Below are 19,859 nucleotides of genomic sequence, written 5' to 3'. Positions count from 1 at the left end.
ATGGCCTAGGACCTAAATACATTACAGATATGCTCACTGAATATAACCCTAACAGACCACTCAGATCGTTAAGTTCGAGTCAGTTAAAAATACCAAGGGTTCACACAAAACAAGGGGAATCCGCCTTTAGCCATTATGCTGCTCGCAGTTGAAACCAGCTTCCAGAAGAGATCAGATGTGCTAAAACATTAGTCACATTTAAATCTAGACTCAAAACTCATCTGTTCAGCTGTGCATTTATTCAATGAGCACTGTGCTACGTCCAAACTGACTGTACTATCTTATGTTTATCTAATTTCTTAAACTGTTTTATTTTTATTTGAAATTATGTTTTTATTAGTTTTACTTAGTCTTTTATTTTTATTTTTATTAAATTTTAATTAGTTTAAAGTTTTGTTGCAAACTGCATTTATTTTATTTTAAATGAAATTTAAAAGTTTTTGTTAAAATGTCTTATTGCTATTATCTTTTATTTCATTTCATGTTTAATTTCTTCTTCTATGTAAAGCACTTTGAATTACCATTGTGTATAAAATGTGCTATACAAATAAACTTGCCTTGCCTTACCGTAGTGTTACGGTAGTAACTAGGACATGGTAGCCTCAGCTGCTGGAGGAGGTGTTTCAGGGCCAAAATATAGCCATCATTTCAGGGCAATTGATGTGCCACGCAAAAAGATGGCCTTTCAAGCTCCCTTGGGCTGGACGGCCATCTAAGGCCACACTCCAGCCCATGAGGGAGGCATCTGTCGTAGTGTCTCGCGATGACAAAACGCACCTAGAGTGGAACCCAAAGTCAGAAACTGCCGTCTGAACCACATAGAAAGGGTACAAAGCCACATGGCGCCTCCAGGGATTGGCCCTTGAGCAAATCCCCTGGCTTTTAGCCAGAATAAACATCGCCCTGCGGGACAGGAACTCGTCCTGTGCCCCAAGCAGAACCTGGCGCGCTAGCTTATTCAAGCGGCGCGAGCACAGTCCGTCCTGGCGATTATGTACAAGACTACCATAGTGTTGTCCACCCACACTAGGACATGGTAGCCTCAACTGCTAGAGGAGGTGTTTCAAGGCCTAAATAAAGCCATCAGTTTAGGGCAACTAATGTGCCATGCGAGAAGATGGCATTTAAAACTGCACCCTAACACGTGAGGACGACAAAAACCACATAGAAAGGGTACGAAGCCCTTGGCGCATAAGCCGTGCGCATAAGCCTCCGGGGATTGGCCCTGAGTAAAATCCCCTGCTTTTAGCCACAACTAGACAATCTCATGTGCAGAAGGCCCAAAGGTATCAGCGTGGATGCAGCTGCCATGAGACCTAAAAATCTCTGAAAGTGATGAACAGTCACTTTCTGGCTTAGCTTGGTTTCCTTCAGGGTGTTGGAAATGGTGACACCCAAATATGTTGTGTTCTGAGCAGAAAAGAGAACCCTTTTATGTCTCAATCCTAAAGTTAAGTCTCAATCCTAAAGAATCAAGATGAGCTAGACATGCCTATGTTGGAGCGCTAGCTTCTGCGACTGAGCCAGAATCAGACAGTTGCCTATGTTGTACAAAATACGGATGCATTTTGTATATGTGCGGGTGACAGAGCTAGGCTAAATGAAAGGACCCTAAAAATGGTAATCTTGGCCCCGGAAACGCATCTCAGGAATTTCCTTTGTTGTGGCAATATTTCAATGTGAAAATTGGCGTCCTTTAGATCGATTTTCACAAATCAATCCCCTGGTTGGATTTGAGAAATAATCACTTTGACAGTCAAGCTTTTGAACTTGTCATTTTTGGATAGCGGTGAGTCTATGAAGATCTAAAATTGGACGCAGCCCCCCGTTCCTCTTGGAAACCAAGAAATACTGACTGTAGTAGCCTGACTCTCTGTTTGGTAGAGGCACATGTTCTAGATGTCAGCAGATGCGCCTTTTCCGGTTTGACAGAAGTGGAGACCACTCCGCTAAAACGCGGAGGGCGACAGTGCTTAGTACCCAAGGAGATATACTTGGCAGTAGCTTCCATGCTGCCAGTTTCTCCAAAAGAGGGGGTTGTTAGATGTTCGGCATCCTGAAACATGGCCGGAAAAGACCAAAGAACTAACATTTTTAGTTGCCCAAACGGGGGGTTGCCCAAAACACCAGTGGTGGCAGGGTATGAACACCGACCTCCTGGGGGTGCCAGGGAGAACACTTTACCCTTGAAAGGAATTCTACGCGCCCCTCCCCGGGGGGAGCCAGTCTGTAGGTCTGACTTCTTTGAGGCGGATTGCGAAGCGCGGCGCGCCAGACTCGAGGGGGTGCTCGGCTCATAACACTCTCTTTCTGTGCTTTTCCTGTGCAATTCCAGGAACACCTTATCATGAAGAGGCCGCCAGTGCTCAAGTCTTTCAGCAGGTCAGCCTGGTAAGCCTGCAAAAACCGCCATGGTGTGCAGTAGAGCACCAGCCTGATCAGCTGCCTGAAAGCTTTTCCCTACCAGGGAAGATATCAGTCTACGCGGCTTGGTGGGGAGTGTGTGCTTTTTCAGGAAGGATGATGTCCCAGGAAAGGGATAGCCCGCGTCTCTTCTATCTGTGACATTATCATATAACCCCACGCCTTCGCATCAACGATATTCAAATAATTCGAAATTGTTGGCATGAAAAACACAGAATGAATAAAGCTTATTCCATGAAAGAGTTAACTCGTCATGAAGGTCGTCAAAAAAAAAAAGTGAAAGAGAGGGAGAGAGAGCGTTGCTGAGGCTCCTCTCACCGGCCACCTGACAGAAACCTGTCGTCTAAACTTTGAGCGCTTGGGGAAAATCCAGCAAGAGCTCGAGAGAAAGGGGGAATTCTGTCTTGTGCGCGCCTGCAGGATTGCACTGTTTAATCCCAGGAATGCGTCGCGGCTCGCGGTTTCTCTTTGAAGAACGTGAGCCGTGCGCAAAGCACTCAAAACTATCGCAGCCAAAAGGTGTGGAGATCACGCTCCGAAAGAGATTTATCATGCGTAAGTATGGATCTCCTAATAAACTCCACCATATCGGTGAGTTAAAACTTTTAAACTCGTTTGCACACATCACACGCAAACACAATATGGTCCTAAAGACAAAAAGATCTGAGGAATGTTTCCAGTTCACTCCTATTTCTAACCTGCAGGTGCACTTCATCAGATGACGTCACCTGACCGAGGTTATATAAGCCAAAAATTTGGCGTGTTTGATACACACATGCTTCACAACCGGCACCACAAAAGATGTTCCCAGAGCGTTTTCATGCAGCATCAAGTGTAGCTTTTGAAAGGGAACAGTTAGTGACCCCATGCTGGTTGTGAAATGTAGTCCCATTTAAAGAACTGGTACGGTAATCTGAACTTGGTGATCATAAAAAAACTCCATCTGGATTAGGGTGATCCCATACAATGCTAAATGTAAAAACCAGGGTCATCTGCGGCTGTATAGCAGACCAAGTAATTAGCAAGTTTAGGTCTTATTAACAAGACGACAACTCTAAATCAGCTCCAATCAGCTGGACTGACATGCACAAAGCACAATAGGAGAATCCAGTTCCACTGCAATGGCCACCTGAGGAAACCTGTATGCCTCAGAACATACGATTGATTGATTTGTTCTGCACAGAACAGCATTTACAGTAACATAGAAGATGGTACTGTCTGTGTCTAATCAACCGAGATCTTTATTACTAATCTCCAAATCTTCCAAGGTAAAGTTACAATTCAAACAATCTTTGATTGTGATTTGTGTAAAGTGATATTTAGTCATTATGAAATGGCAGAGTACTTATAACTGGGAGACCAAGTAAGCATATGGTTATGAGAATTCTGTACTGAGATAATTATACAGTAAATGTCAACCTCTCTAAAGGGTACAATCGAAATCAAATCGCAATGGAAAACAAACAAAATGCCTAACCCAGGAAATCAGGAGGTTCCTGCAAATCTGTAGTTGCTCTCTCTCTCTCTTATGGGGCATACAGTATGTGCAGAGAGTTTGCTAACACACTCATCCAAAGACTCACTTCATTTTTAGTGTGTAATGTAGAAAAAGAATTAAGCAAATCTGGGAAACATTGGACACTCAGCAGCAGGAAAACATCTGCTGAAATTAGAACCAGGTAGATTCACATTTTCCCCATCACCTACAACTACGCCCTGGACAAATGGTCTGACTTTCCACCTGAGATTTCAAACTGAAAGTTTCCCTCCTGAATGTTAGGTATTCATTTAATTGGCAAATAACTTGGAATTACCCCCCCCCCCCCCCCCCCCCCCCCCATCTTCGGACATGGACTTGCAGCAGTTGTTGTGATGGTTCAAAATAATTATAATAAGCTGAAAACATCAGATGAAAAGTTACATTTAAAAGGCTAAGATAATCATTTTGTGAAAATGACTATCTGGCTAAACTACATTGACTGTAGGGTTAATTAATAATAATCTTATTGCTAAAATGTTACATTTTCATTCACTAAAACTAGACTTTTAGTTCAGAATTTTAGTCAATTAAAAAACATGACTAAACAAAAATAGGATAAGATTGTCTAAATATGATGAAAACTAACAGGGACATTTATCCCAGGACTAAGACTAAAATTTAAAATATCTAACAAAATTAACACTAGTGTGTACACATGGTATGTAACCAGTCTAGTAAAGATAAGCGCTATGGCAGGAAACGAGAGAGGCTTTTTTTTTACCTAGCACCCATTATAAATCCGCTAACAATTAGTAAAAACAATTAGTAGACTATATTTTGTTTTTGTTTTCTTTAAATTGGACATATAAAATTTAGAGTAGTGTGCTTATATCATTTGGGGATTTTCACAAAATCCTTTATTATTCTGCTGTGAAATATTAAAATATACTGTATGTTGATCTATCTATCTATCTATCTATCTATCTATCGGCATAATCCGTTGTTTTTAATCTTTTAAATAGTATTGTTATTTTTATTTAACACCATCCCCTTACTCGCTCAGGATCGATCCCAGGAGCCTGGGGCTATAAAGCAGTAACAGTGCGCACTATGCTATAATGCTGAGCATGAGTGAGTCAAGTTAATTCAATTCTAATTGGAACACACTCACAGTCTGGGGCATTTCAACAGCACATCACCAGAGAGCACATTTTAGATGATGTACTCATTTTCTGTCAGCAGTATACTGTTTATTATCCACACGGACACTTGCACAAATCGCAAAGCCTTGCAGTTTAGGACTATTTGTTCTGAGCCATTTTTGATTTTACCTTGATCCTCATGTATAACAATTACATCTTTTCTTTCTATTCCTGAATATCCCTTGAGTTTTGGTAATATTGAAGCACACTCTATATTGACCTTTGACTGACCCTCTGATTATGTTTTGGAATTGCCTCTATACATTTTTTATTCTATGTGTTTTTGTCATAACAAAAATCATCTGATCATAGTGGGTTAGACAAACAACATTCAACTTTTTTTATGCAATTAACGTTTCAGTGCAATTTAATGCAATTTATTTCTGTTCAGTGCAATTATTTATTCAACAAAAATAAAAGAAAAAAGAAAAAACATGCGGGGAATAATAAATACTCTGACGACTTCCACACAGTTGGCAAGTGTGGATACCTCTATAAAAGCAGATGTTTTCGCAGTATGTATATGTATAGGCCCATCTATCTGCTATATATATTTTAAGAAAACGCAGAAAAAAATGCAAAAGAAATTTGTCACCATAAGAAAAAGATAATAATAATAATAATAATAATAACAATAACAATAATAATAATAATAATAATAATAATAATAATAATAATAATAATAATAAGCTGTTAAATAATTGCTTAAACGTACTTAACACCCAAACACCTGGCAACCTCATAGGTATGAAGTACTTAGAGATACTTTGAATAATCTGAAGATTTTATGATGATGTAAATAAACTTTTTTAAACACAAGTGTTTGACCCAATGTGAGTTTTTACATCTGGTAGATTATATAATGCAGGACTAGAATACTAGAACTTTTTTTGTACATCGTATTAAATAAATCTATAGGAAGGGTCAAGTGTTTTTAATAAAAAGTATGCATCTCATTTAAATTCATTTTAATCAATGTGCTTTATCATTACTTTAGTTCATGTTATTAGCATCTATCAAAGTGACTGTCTTCTTCAACCTCCAAAGCTGACCATTTTTCTGAGATATTTCAACAGCAAGCCTTTCCACCTGTTTTACTTATTAAAATAAAGAGTAATACCTGATGTCAATGATTTTTGTTATACTTCATATTACTGTCAGTGGCAACACCTGCATGGATGTGGCAGCTGGTAAGTGTTTGCCAGCAGCAGATTATAGTGCACTGGCACACACTGGTCATGTCAATAGGCTGCCTACTGAATCATCTGGAAATTATTTTAAAACCACTCGAACACTACAAAGCAACCTTCCTGGAATAATAATAACTGTTTTCTTCTTAAGAGCTGACATGTAGGCATGAGCCAAGCCTACAATCGCCGACTATTTGTGCATTTACAGTATCACAAAGTTCTCTAAGCAACTTAAAAACATTGTGAATATAGTCAAATGTATTTATTAGCAGGGGCGACACAGTCACTTTTTTGAAAAGCAAAAACTTTAGTGAATAATGCAGGTCATGCTGGGAAAAGGATGTCGCAAAGCAGTTCAATCCCTCCTTCAGTCATTTATGCTATCACTTTTCTAAGGAATCTGACTGACAGTTTTCCCCCATTTTTTAATTTATTTTTTTTTATTCAGGACTAGATGGCTTTATTACCCTTACATTTCGCATGCACCCCCCATTAAAATATCATCAAAACATTCGGCTGGGTCAATCAAACACAATGGAATAGCAAGTCTAATGGCTTGAAAAATTCGGGCTCAAGAAGCTTTACTACATTGGTAAAAATGAGGCAGATCAAAAATAATTCATCCTTTCAAAAATGGCCATGAAAACTCACTTCGTAGACTATAAAGGGGTTTGCAGAGTGAGGACACACTAAAAAAATGCTTTTGGACCACTTCTGGTCCAAAAAAACTGCCATTATGCACTCAATTTTTGAAATACACACATTGAAAACTTTGTACGGTTTTATAGTTATGTATATATAGTGGGAACTCAGCACCAAAATTTTATCTGTTCCCAGAAAAGCGTTCCCAGTAATCCTGCCCAAAAAATACTACCAATATTACCAATGTCTAATATTATAATCATATGTTTTTGAATTAAAAACCATCACGAAATTTAATGATGTACTCGCGACCGACTCGGTTACTCGTATGCTTTAAAAATGCAAATTTTTTGCTAGACTTGAAAGCGAAAGGCAAGGCGAGGCATTTGTATGGTGAGGTGCCGCTGTGTATACACTACTGCTCAAAAGTTTGGGATCACTTTCTAACTCCATGGTCTTTCCTAAATTTATTTATTTATACATTGTGAAGTAATGCTGAAGCCATACAAAATATGTAATAATCTTCTTTAAGCAGTTGATCTTCAGATGTATCTGCTACTCATGACCTTCATATCGGCTCTAATCTGAGATGCTGTTTGCAGTGATTTTTGGGACTGGTAACGCTAAATAAACTTCTCCTCTGCAGCAGAGGTAGGTTTTGGTCTTAATTTTCTGGGAAGGGTTCATCATGGTGCTTGATGGGTTTTTGCAAATGCACTTGACAATACTGTTCTTGCAAGAACTATTCCAGAAAGTCATTTTCCTCATTATTACCTAATTCCATATGTGCTGTTTAATGGTTTTAAAATGCCTATGATTGTGGCAGAATGTAGAAAATAAATCACTTAACAAAAACAAAGAAATTTGCAAGTGATCCCAAACATTTGAGCAATAGTATAGGCTGTTACTCAGTTGTGGGCACAACTTAATGTCACAAAAAACTAAACCAAAAGTTTTGCTGTTGCAATATACAAGTGTGGGATTACATACGGTACCTTGTCATACAGTACCTTAATCAGCTATTTTGGATATTGCTACATTCAATTTGCTACCATAAATAAGGGCTTTTGCAAGCACTTATACGTGAGAAAAAAAAAAAATCTCTAAGGGACTGAATATGTAATCACATAGCAGCAAAATATGCATTGTTTGTTTTCAAGTAGGAATCATTTAAGGATAAAATATGATAAACTTTAGACAGTATTTGAATACAATATATTGTAAGCATATAACAAGCTTTCTATAACTGTAATGCTTAACATGGTATACTGTATGGCACTATATTATCTTATTTAAAATCTTTGCTTATGGTATTTTTTTTTTTTGTATGTTCCCAAGACTTTTGCACTTGCTGTAAGTGAAACATCTGTTAGGTTTGACTGAGCATCCTGGAGAGTTCTTCTGGTAACTTTGCAAAACCCAGCATACATTGGGTTTCCATCTGAAAACTGATTTTTCATGTAATATGTTGCTTTCTCTACAGGCATGGCAATATTTTTCTGTAATGTTATTAATTTATAAATTTTTAAGTTATGTTTAGAAATAGTGAATGATTTTGTACATAATGCAGACATTTTGCACAGAACTATGTGCATAAAAGGTCTTCAGTTTTATTATAGGTGTCCAGTATTGTATAGGCTCTCTTTTTGCCACCTGGACAGTCTGGGCATGACTCAAAAACCTCTGGGGATATGTTGTGATGTTTGGCACCAGGGTGTTGGGAGCAGATCCTCTGGGTACTGTGGGTTGCAGGGTGGTTTTCCATGGACCACACTTATTTGTCTAGCACATCTTATGGGTGCTCAATCGAATTGGGATCTGGGGAATTTGGAGGCCAGGTAAGGGGCCTTGGGCTCTTTTCCTGGGCCCCATGCATAATGGGTGTTCTGCTGCCTTTAAATTGTGGCTGGCATTGACTTTTAGTAAGTTGCGCTGCAAATGGCTTTTCTGTGGGATCGGCAGAGGTGGCCAGTATAGGTAGGAGTCCTCCATTTACTTGTATACTTGAATTTAAGTACATAATACTCACATTTAAGGGTCAAAAGTACACAGCTTATATTAGCTCACAGTAGCCTTTCTCATAGCAAAAAAAAAAACATTTCTCTCTATCGCTCACTCACTGCTTCTTGATTGTGAACATGATGCTTTCATTACTGCCTGCAACCAGCTACGCTTCTGATTTCAAGCAACACTTATATTATTAGACATGTCTCGAAAAAAAAGTCAAGTCATGCAATCATGCATAATAGTCAGCAGGTAATACACAGGTAGCGAAATACCTGCTTCATATACTACACACCACTGTGGTAAGGTAATGTGATGTCATGCAGAAATGTAGAAAAGTAGAAATACAGATATTTGCTGTACATTTGGACAGGGACTGGGTGAGCTGTCCTTTAGTCCCTAGGACATGGGTGAGTCTTGCGTAACAAACTGTGGACATACCTTCTAAACATCTGCACGATGTTGAGGTCCTGCTTTAACATTCTATATAAATATGAATACATACTGCTCTGTGAGCCATAACAGAGATTACTTATGTTATACAGTATTCAAAAATATGTTGATTCTCAACAGTTCAAGTTCAAATAATCAATCAGATGAATAAGCTACAGCATGCATTTTTTCCCTCTTTTTTAGGTAAAAAATGGTCTCCAGACACACACAAACACACATTAAATAGAACTTTTATGCAGTCTTTGACAGGTCTTGATCCAGGATTTACCTGTGAATTTTATAAGCTGTTTGTTTCTCCTGTGTGGTCTGGCTGGCTTAACCTTTAGTGTGTTTTGTTTTCTTACTATTTAGCAATTGCCTGACTTTCTGTCTGTCCTTCTGGGTAATAATTATCTGGGCCATTTGTTTTGTCTGTAATGTGAAACCTAGGTCAATCTGTCCAAGGAGGGAAGTGGGATTGACGAAAAAACTTTTGCTTGTCGGTGGCCAATTTAGGAACAGCAACAACCAGCAGCTTTACAGAATTGTGCTGTATGCTGTTTGCTTCTGGAAAAAAAAAAAAAAAAAAAAAAAAAAAGAAAACAATGTCAGGGTATATTTGCCTACCTGCCATGTCATGTGTGGAGACAGTTTGGAGACACTGAAATTTTGCATCCAGCAGCATCTGCACCTGCTCCTCTGCTGTGATCTCTCCATCTGGACCAGCCTGTGTAAACAACAACAGCTCTTCATTCTCACCTATCCATTCAGAGACAGTAAATCGTCCATTACAAGCAATGCAAGCTAATTTTAGCAAAATTGAGACACTGAGATATGCTCAGAATACATTCTTACTTTCAAACCATTCATAAGTTCTATAAAAAATAATGTGTTTATCCACCAGACAAGGGCCACGAAGAAGGTTAAACTTACTCATCTTATCATGCATTGTACATTTTAAAATATTTATTTGATTTCCCACTGGTCTGTGGGATCCCCCTGCATTTTGTTCTCTCTTTTTTCACTTTCTTTGCCATCTACTGCCTAGCTGCCCTGCGGCTAAGCGCAACTAGCCTAGTTTCCCGTGCTGCTCCTACAGCATGTTCTTTACTACTGGGGTAAATTGTAGCACCACAACAAGGGGTGTGAGTCAGGTTTCCTCCATTTTTTCCCCTCATCTTCCCATCAGACAGTTACTTCCTCTGCACTGTGTCCTGCATTTTCCACATTCGCCACTATTAGCAAAACTAGTAGGCTTGTTGCTACATAATGCATTTTGTGTTAAATTGTTTGTCACGCCGCAACCTAATGCCTTTAACCATCAGATAAAACAAGATATAATACCGTATTTGGATAACTGGCGCTTATGTGGCCCAGTTAAAAACCAGACTATTAAGGGCATCCTCATTTGTCACAACGTGTTACATGTTAGAAACAGGCCATAAAATTATCTGGGGGTTTCAAATTCAGAAGCAGACATGGCCCGTGCTAGCTGTGCTCCACTGGGGTGGGATGCTCCCCGTGAAGCAGTTTGGTGTCACATATACATAAATCAGCTAAAATTGAAGCCTTGTACCTCGTCTAGCATTTCTTTTTACCGACTTTAGCTCACTATGACATGCTAGCCAGCTCAGACAAAGGACAACTTCACAGTCAGACACTTATCTCTAAGGAGAAGGAGATCTGACAACTTTCTTTCACTTGCATAGAACCTACTCATGTGGGCTAGCTTGTTAGGGACAATCAAGATAGTATGAATGTGACATGGTACAAATATGTAAAGGCAAGATAATTCATGGCACAGGGGAATTTTTTTTTCGCCAATGCCAGATCCACTCTTTTTGTATTTGTGGTTTACACCAGTGGAATCCAAGTTCACCCCACTGGAATAGGATGCAATGACCATGACAGTATTGCCCTACCATCCATACACTTTTCAGCTTCTAATGTACTATTTGCACGGGATTAGTTATATCTGAAGACTTCGTGTAATTTAGAAATGACCCCCTTACATCTAAGTTTCGTGTGGCGCATTCGCACAAGATAAGCGAAGCCTGACTTAACTCCCGGATATACAGTATATATACCACTTAAAAGTGTGTTTCGATGGAAATTGTGTGTGTGTGTGTGTGTGGACTGTGTGTGAGGCAGAGAGAGAATTTATGAATGTACGGTTAGATGGACTAAAAAGAAAAAACAAATATAGTTAGAAATGTGTCTTTTACATTTCCCCGGGTTATAATCTAATAGCTCGAGCTGTACGCTTGATTTATTTGTAACACATTAACCTCAAATTATGACGTGAACCTCAATGCTTAATTGTGCACTATTATGGATGGGCTATTGTTTGGAAATGTCATCATAGGTCTAGCTGTAGGATACATCCTGCTATACAGTACATGTCATCCATCTCCATCTAATCATTTTTTTCCTTTCGCTCTTCTGATGGCTTTCAGCCTTCTCCTTCTGCACATGGTATTGTTGTATAGTGTATAAAGATATAACCCAGAACCCGAAATACTTTCAAAGCACTCCAACGCAGACTCCATCCATCCGCGGAAGATGGTTAAAAAGGCACGCAAAAAAGCAAAAACCTTAAAAAAAATGTATATACGACTACGCCAAATACTGGCCAAATCACAGACATGCTGATTCACACTGGACTGATATCTATCGCAGGACCTCTGTGTTCAGCAAAATATGGTAGGTAGCAGACAACCTCCGCAACTATTACAAATCCCATGAGGTTCCAAGGTAATACTCGGCCTGTACATACTTCTTTCCTAAGCCAAGGACCAAAAAGGTGGTCTCCAAGTGGAAGTACTGTATGTGCCTTGACGGACAATTCTACATTACACACCTCACTCTTTTCCTTGAATGTCTGTTGAATGTCCGAATGTGCTAATGTTTTAAACAAGCTTCTCTTGCTTAGCCCACTATCACTCCCTCCATCATACTGCTGTATATTTGTATTTTCTGCATTTTACAATAAAAAGAAATTCAGGCTAAGAGAAAAAACATTGAAACTAACTATGATTTCATAAATTGAGTAAGAAGTATCAAATAAAATATATGCTCATTTTCTCATTCAAACTCTAACGGTTGTTGTGTAAAACAGTATCTATCATCTATAGTCTTTGCAAATTCATTTATTCATTTAGGCTTTTACACATGCCGAACCTCTAGTTAGATTTGTTTTTATATCCATCCTTATATCTTGGAACCTCTGTAGTCCAACTAGGGGCCGTGGAGCTACCATTGTGTTTATTCTCATTTTCACAACCGTGGTACGACCTCCAGTCAACAGTCACACTCATTTGCAGCCAGCCACTGTAGCATGTTTAGAATCTACTAAAGACATGTCGTGTTTCTCCTTCTCTTTCTTCCATTTCTACTTACGGCTTCCAAGGAAGATTTTTTTTATGTTCATCTACAGGTACAATACTGTTAAGACAAAATAAAAAAAAAAAAAAAAAGATCATAGACCAATAAGATCAAACGTACTGAGGTTGCTTTGAACGTGATTCTTATTTTTATTTTATGCACCACTTTACAGTTAGATGCGCTGTGGTGTACAGATGCAGACACAAAGATGTGCCTCAGCTTGTATTTTGTGTTGAACTGGGTTGGGAATATCCTATTATTATTATTATAAATCTAAATGAATCCACTGCCAAATATAGAAGCTTGTTAAAACTTAAATATGAGATTCCACTGGGCCACAGACAACAGGCAATAAAAGAGGTCTAGTGATACCCATGGTGGTCTTATCATTAGTTTATTTAGATTTATGTTTGTGCCTGTACAGAAGATTATCCTTCCTTCATTTAAATAAATAATCATGAAACAGAATGCTCGTAACATAAAAGTTTATAAAAGTTCGGCTTTTGACCTGGGATATACAGTAAGTAGACCACAGTCTATCTTAGGTGAGCCCGAAAGAGAAATATTGATATGTCTAAAGAAAGACAAGTTCTCAGTTCTAAATATTTATTCACAGTTCATGTGATTAAAGCGGTTTGCAAGGCACTTCACTTGCAGGTACTTCACTTCGGCTGGCAGCCCCATGAGATGGTCGAGTGCAGGTAAAAAAAACAACAAATAAACACATCTTTTTGTTGGATGAATGATAAATATTCCTACCCTCTTTTGAGGATGCACTATGCAGCCAAAAGTTTGTGGGCACCTCATTGTCTCAATCATATGTGCTTTTTGGAAATTCTGTTGCAGGTTTAGCTAGTTATACACTGCCTGACAAAAAAACATATTGCATATTCTATTTTGTTTAATCGCCCTTAAATTTAATTATATTGCACAATGTGGTGGCCATTTCATAGGTGATTCCTCAAGCACCCAGAACCATTCTTACACAACTCGAGTCTTGTGCCATCAGGAAAGAAAAAATACATAGATGTGATAATCTGGATTTAAGCAACTGAAGCCAATTCAACTGAAGCTAATCCAAATCATAACACTACCTCCAGAGGCTTGTACAATGTTATGATCTGGATTTGCTGCAGTTGGTCAAGTCTAGGATCTGCAATAAAGTCAGCTGATGACCTGACATTACACTATGTGTACCATAGGCATGCCACTAGGCATGAGGGGCGCATCACTTAATGTGTTTCCCTTTTTACCCTGACATGTCCATCGCTTTAGGATAAGGTCAATCTTACCTCATCAGACCACATGACCTTTTTCCATTGCTCCAAAGTCCAATTTCTATGCTCTCTAGAAAAGCCTTTTTCCTGATTAGTCTCCCTAACAAGTAGCGGGTTCACATAGCTGTTTAATCCAAATTCGATGCGTTATTATCATATTGTGTGTGGAAATGCTCTTACTTTCACTATTTAATATAGCTCTATCTATCAGTTTTTACAAAAATTGCAAGTCTACTTATTTCTAATATATTTACAGAATTTAGCCGTTGCTATAAAAAGCAAATAAAGTTGTTCTTTGTTTTATTATATGATTCATAATCATAGAGAAACAAAATCTCTGTGGATTGACGACTTGGAAGCCTTTTTTAACCCAAAAGGATACATAACTTCATAAGTATGGATCCTGTATGGATGATCTTAAATAAACATTGTAAGTGTTAATTAAACACTAGAGATTTGTTGTACTTTTTTTTCACAACTTCACATGTCACTTGTGATCTTTGTAATCAATTGGTCACCCCTGTTAAGCTCAGCCCATGCAGTTATGTAGGGCTGCAATGAAACGTCAACATAATCAATTATATTGATTGCATAAATACGTCAAAATACGTCAGTCAAAGACTGGTGCCATGTGTCTTTCCTTTGTCAAAGTAAAATGGCTCACAACAGCACGTGCGCATGCACACATGCACACACAATACAAGCATCAGAACAATGAGGCGGAAGCCTAAGTATGTCTTAAAGTATGTAAAAAATTTTGTGGGGTTTTTGGGTCTCATGAAGAGCCAGAGCTGGGTGCAAGTTGGTTTTTAACTAATACGTTTAAGTATATGAAGATAAATGTCCTGCAAACAGTTGAGTATAGCTCAAAAAAAGGTAAGGAGAAGACCCTGTAAGTGCGGGAGTGGAAGAAAACAGAGATAAAGTGCCAATTGTGCTGTTGCTTTGCAGTCAAGCTGGGAATATGAGACTCTCTGGAATAATTTATTCCTAATTTTTTTTTAAAGCAAAGTCACAACAGCAACGAATTTCCATTTGTCAGTGGAAGACAGAATGAACTGTAAAAAAAAATGTAATTAATTAATTAATAAAAGAAGTAAGCTAAAATGTAATTTGAATTACAACAATAATAATTTAAAGTGTTTAGAGAGTAGAATGCTTATTTGGATATGCATATAAATGCACTTAAAGAGGTCACTTCTGTATAACTGAGCTTTCATTATCTTTATTTTTTTTAAACATGATCCATTTCATTAAATAGGGTTAAAGTTTTCAAAGCACTTTAGATTATCAGAATTTTACTCATTTGTTCATTTATTGATCCACACACTAGGCCTGAGGCATCATGGGCAGGAACACACTGGCTTGGTGACGTCTTCTGTAGTGAGGATATTTATGAATAACACTCGGTATTTTGCGATGCAAAGTGTTTTTATAACTTTACTTAAAATTCCGTATACTATATATGCATAGTTTGGTGCATGTAAATGACCCTCTTCAGGTCAGACAACAGGCTTTCAAAATTATTAAAATGCCTGATGTAAAACACTAATTTTGTTTGCATGAAAGCTGTGATATCATAAGGTTCTACCTAATTATTTTTAAAAATAAGTTGCTCAATTTGATAAAAAAAAAATAAATTAATAAAAATCACCTTGTGATTATTTTGACACATGTTGCAATTGTGATTTGAGCTGCAATATTTAACCAATAAATGTACAATTTTGTATTCAAACGTATTTGTCTAAGCAAATAACTGGACGGATTATCCTATTAAGAATATGTTTGTTAATATTTATTTAGCGCGCTCGCCCTATCATCCGGAGATCGCTGGTTCGAACCCCGGGTGATGCTGTTTTCCTCTCACAGCCGGAGGCACAGAGAGAGCTGATTGGCCGAGCTCTCTCAGGGGGGAGGGATGAGAGGTACTTGCGCTCCCACATTAATCACGGCTCTACAGCCAATCAGGGGCGTCTGTGAGCTCGCGCACGCGGAAGGGGCGGCTAGCGTTTTCCTCCGAGTGTGTTACTCCGCCCCTAACGGTGCGTGAGCGAGCAGTTCGAAAAGATGCGGTCGGCTCGCGTCACATGGTTCGGAGGAAACACGGGATAGCTTTCGCCCTCCCGACTGAGTGGTTGTAGTAGCCTTAATGTGGGAGCCCCCTGGTGACGGGGAGGAATTGGCCACGACTAGATTGGGGAGAAAATCGGAAAAAAAAAGAAATTGGACAGGACTAAATTTATTAAAAAAAAATAATAATAAAAATAAATTAATTTAGCAACTTGAAACTATTTAAAAAAGGGAACAAATTTAATAACAAAAACCTAGACAGACTACTGTACATAAATTCTAGACTAGGCGTATATTACCTGTAAATTACATCCTTTTCTGATTCAATGATTGCAGAGGTTCATACTGCGATTTCAATTTCTATGTGATGTGCAGCATTACAAATAAGTTAATACCATGGATGTGTTACTTACAATTCATTTAACATATCCAGGGCTTTACTTGAATATGTTAATGATTTAAATATAAACTGTAAATCACTTTTACAAAATCTTACAATAATTTCCTGGCAGCAGAGATGGCAGTAAAGTACTTTTTTAAATACTGTAACTGCAAAGCAAAAAATAACACATCATTTGCAAGTTTGGCTTATGCTTTTAAAACAACAGAGGCAGAATAAAACTGGGCAGAAGGTCCTTCTTAAAGCAACCATGGCATCTTTTGTAGTGCTAAGTAGGAAATACAAGAACAATAATTCAACAAGTGAGTCAAAGCTTTAACCAAAATTTAATTAAAAGTCAATACAGGTTAGTAAATCCGGTAGTCATTAAATTAAACTCCACTAAAACCATACACAGATGTGGACACAGAGAATTTTTATCATTCTCACTCCCTGCCAAAAATGCTTACTCTCCCTTAATGCATATGCATTGCATTACTCGATATTTTACTTTTAATCAATGTTGTAATGCCCATTTGTTTATAGTCCCATCCTGTAAAAAGATAAAACTCTAAAATAGCTGTAAAATAGAGTTTATAAGTAGTGTTCACAGCATTATGTCTTGACCTAATTTCAGGTTCAAAGCATCTATGAATTATAAAACTACACACAGTGAGTCTAAAGCCTATCCTAGGAGACTTAAGCCACGGGACGGGGGACAAAGTGGACAGGGTGCCAATCCATTGCAGGACACACAAATACACACACGCATTCAAACACTTCGAACAATTTGGAAAGGAGAATTAGCCTAATGTGCATGTCTTTGGACAGTGGAAGGAAACCAGATTACCTGGAGGAAACCCACCAAGCACAGGGAGAACATGCAAACTCCAGGCTGCATCCGGAATTAAATACAGACAGTGGAGACAGGGCAAGGTGACTTTATGACTTTATCACAAGTAATAAAAAAAAAAAATCTGAATTCATATTGTCCTTATAAAATCACTTTTTTTTTGTTTATATAGAGCTCTTATATAGAGAGAAGAGGATGCAGAGGATGGGGTTAGATGGAGGCATGCTGTGGCAACCCCGGAAAAAGAACAGTCGAAAGACAAAGATGATGATATAGAGATCTTTTTTAAAGAGCTCTATATCTTTTTTCATCTGCCTCCATCTAACCCTATCCTCTGCATCCTCTTCTCTCACCCAATAAAACTCCTCTTTGGGCTTCCTCTAGACCTCGTGCTTGGCAGGTCCACCCTCAGCATTCTTTTATTGATATATATTCACAATCTCTCCTCTGATCCTATTCACACACACAAATACAATTAAACACTACGTATCCTTGGTAAAGACTTAGCTGCATAAATACTGTACCACATGATTAGTGAGATTGCGAGGCTTAAAAGTAATCCTGTGGATGCTGACTTACCTGTGCGTGTACCAGTCTCCAAAACACAACAAATCCGGCCAAGTTCCACCAAACTGTGTGTTTCATGTTGCCAGTTGGCAGAAATAGCTGCGACCTCCAGTCTCTCTGTGCGTGGTGTTAGGAGTACATTCCCATTCCCCAGAACCCACGTGTCAGACATACACACACGTGCAGGTACTCTATGGGTATCACTTCGACCCCCCGAGTGGCGCGCGCTCGTTCACTTCTTTCCCAGTAAAATAAACAAGTGCGACTGGTGAGGGGTCGTGGGGTGCGAACTGTGACGGCTTTACGTGTGTCATCGCCTCCCGGTGTTAAAGGCAGACCCACAGTCTATAAATGGTCTCCGTTACGCGAGCGCTCTTCCTCCAGCCAGTGAGAGCGCGTGCCTCGGAGCCGCGCCGGCACTACAGCCGTGTGCGCGCTGCGCGCGTGAGCCGGGAATCGGCGGCGCTGTAGTAGAGGGTGTGATCAGATCGTATTACGGGGGGAGGGGGGGGCGTGTCCATGCGCATGACTGACGGGTTCGGCGTTTTGGGTACGAACTCTTTTGTATGCAGAGAATGCGCGCGCAATTTTCAAGTGGCGCTTGTTCACGAGCTCTCCGCGGAGTTTGCTCAGATTAAGCATCATCTGGCAGAGCATTGGCATTGGTAAAGTATGGGTTAATATGATTTTTTTTTAAGAGTAAATATGGTTTATAATTAAGTAAATGACGTAAAAAGAAACAGGCAGAGAATTATGTTGTTTCTGTGAAGATGTTTTTAAAGATCACATCACAGGAACATGCATGTAATCAGGCATCATGCATATTCTTCTGAGACCTGGACTGCACTGCTGTGTACATACTGCTGTGCCATTTCTACTATAAATGTAATGAATGTCTTCAACTAAGAAGAAGTTTGGCAAAAAAAAAAAAAAAGTGTATACCTAACAGTCTTTATGGACCATCTATCCATCTAGCAACCTCTGTAGTCCAAACAGGGACAGTGGAGGTCGATGGTCAACATTGGAGCATAAGGATAGTACGAATATATACACACCATATATTTACACTATATACAGTAATTTGACCCCTTGGCTCGAACCCTTATATGTTCCCCTCCTTCATAGGAGTCTATCGAAAATGAACTGTTGAATTTGAGTAAGACAGTGATGTTATATCACCCTGAATTGGTGGGTTTCCTCCTGGTATTCTAGTTTTCTCCCACAGTCCAAAGACATGCAGATTAGGTTAATTGGCATTCCCAAATTGCTTGTGGTATGTGAATGAGTGTGTGTGTGTGTGTGTGTGTGTGTGTGTGTGTGCCCTGCAAATGGATTGCATTCTGTTCAAGGTACCCCCTCCTCATGCCTAAGTCCCTTGGGATATGTGTCAGGCCCCTGTGAACCTGTATACAGGTATAGAAGATGAGTGAGTGAGTGATTTGTCCCCTTGTCCATGTGAGCAAAAGAACGGTAGCACAGTTTAACTGTGGTGAGAAAGTGGTATTATTTCACCCTGAAAAAGTGAGATGTAAGAATTTATTTTTATTATTATTATTATTTCCATCAATTGTAATGTGTATTCATCTTGCCAAATAAAAGAAAATTTAACAGTGGCTTCACTTTTCTGGGAAGGTTTGAACCATGACTATGGGTATTTGTGTTCATTCAACCATGAGAGTATTAGTAAGGTCAGACCCGGATGCCTGATGTCAGATAAAATGGGATTGTTTTCCCTGATAGCATTTCATGACCTGAACAGAAGTTAAAGTGCAAACTTGTTTTACTAAGCACTTTGCAGATGAACTGCATGATATAAATTGCATCACTGAATTCATGTAACATCATTCAATGGGTTGTCTTAAAGCATTAAATTGGATTTGACTGCAAAACTCTATGCATAGGCTTTTTATAAATTTATATAACAGACATGATTACATATGATGCTGACACTCGCT

The 19,859-nt window shown here is 38.8% G+C and overlaps 1 protein-coding gene across 1 annotated transcript in view; it reads right to left on the bottom strand.

Annotated features, from left to right (window-relative positions):
- The window catches only part of pth2ra (parathyroid hormone 2 receptor a), a 100,410-nt gene extending 82,110 nt beyond the window's left edge, over positions 1-18,300 (bottom strand). Inside the window, exons 1-2 of the mRNA XM_053496755.1 lie at positions 17,917-18,300; positions 10,002-10,101 (exon numbers count right to left, since the gene is read on the bottom strand). Coding sequence (XP_053352730.1) covers positions 10,002-10,101; positions 17,917-17,982 — 166 coding nt within the window. The 5' untranslated portion in view covers positions 17,983-18,300. The remainder of the gene's footprint in view (positions 1-10,001; positions 10,102-17,916) is intronic.
- Positions 18,301-19,859: the final 1,559 nt, after the last annotated feature.

The sequence above is a fragment of the Clarias gariepinus genome, chromosome 5 (assembly GCF_024256425.1).
Source record: "Clarias gariepinus isolate MV-2021 ecotype Netherlands chromosome 5, CGAR_prim_01v2, whole genome shotgun sequence".
Lineage (NCBI taxonomy): Eukaryota > Metazoa > Chordata > Actinopteri > Siluriformes > Clariidae > Clarias > Clarias gariepinus.
This window is presented reverse-complemented; position numbering and strand designations above follow the sequence as displayed.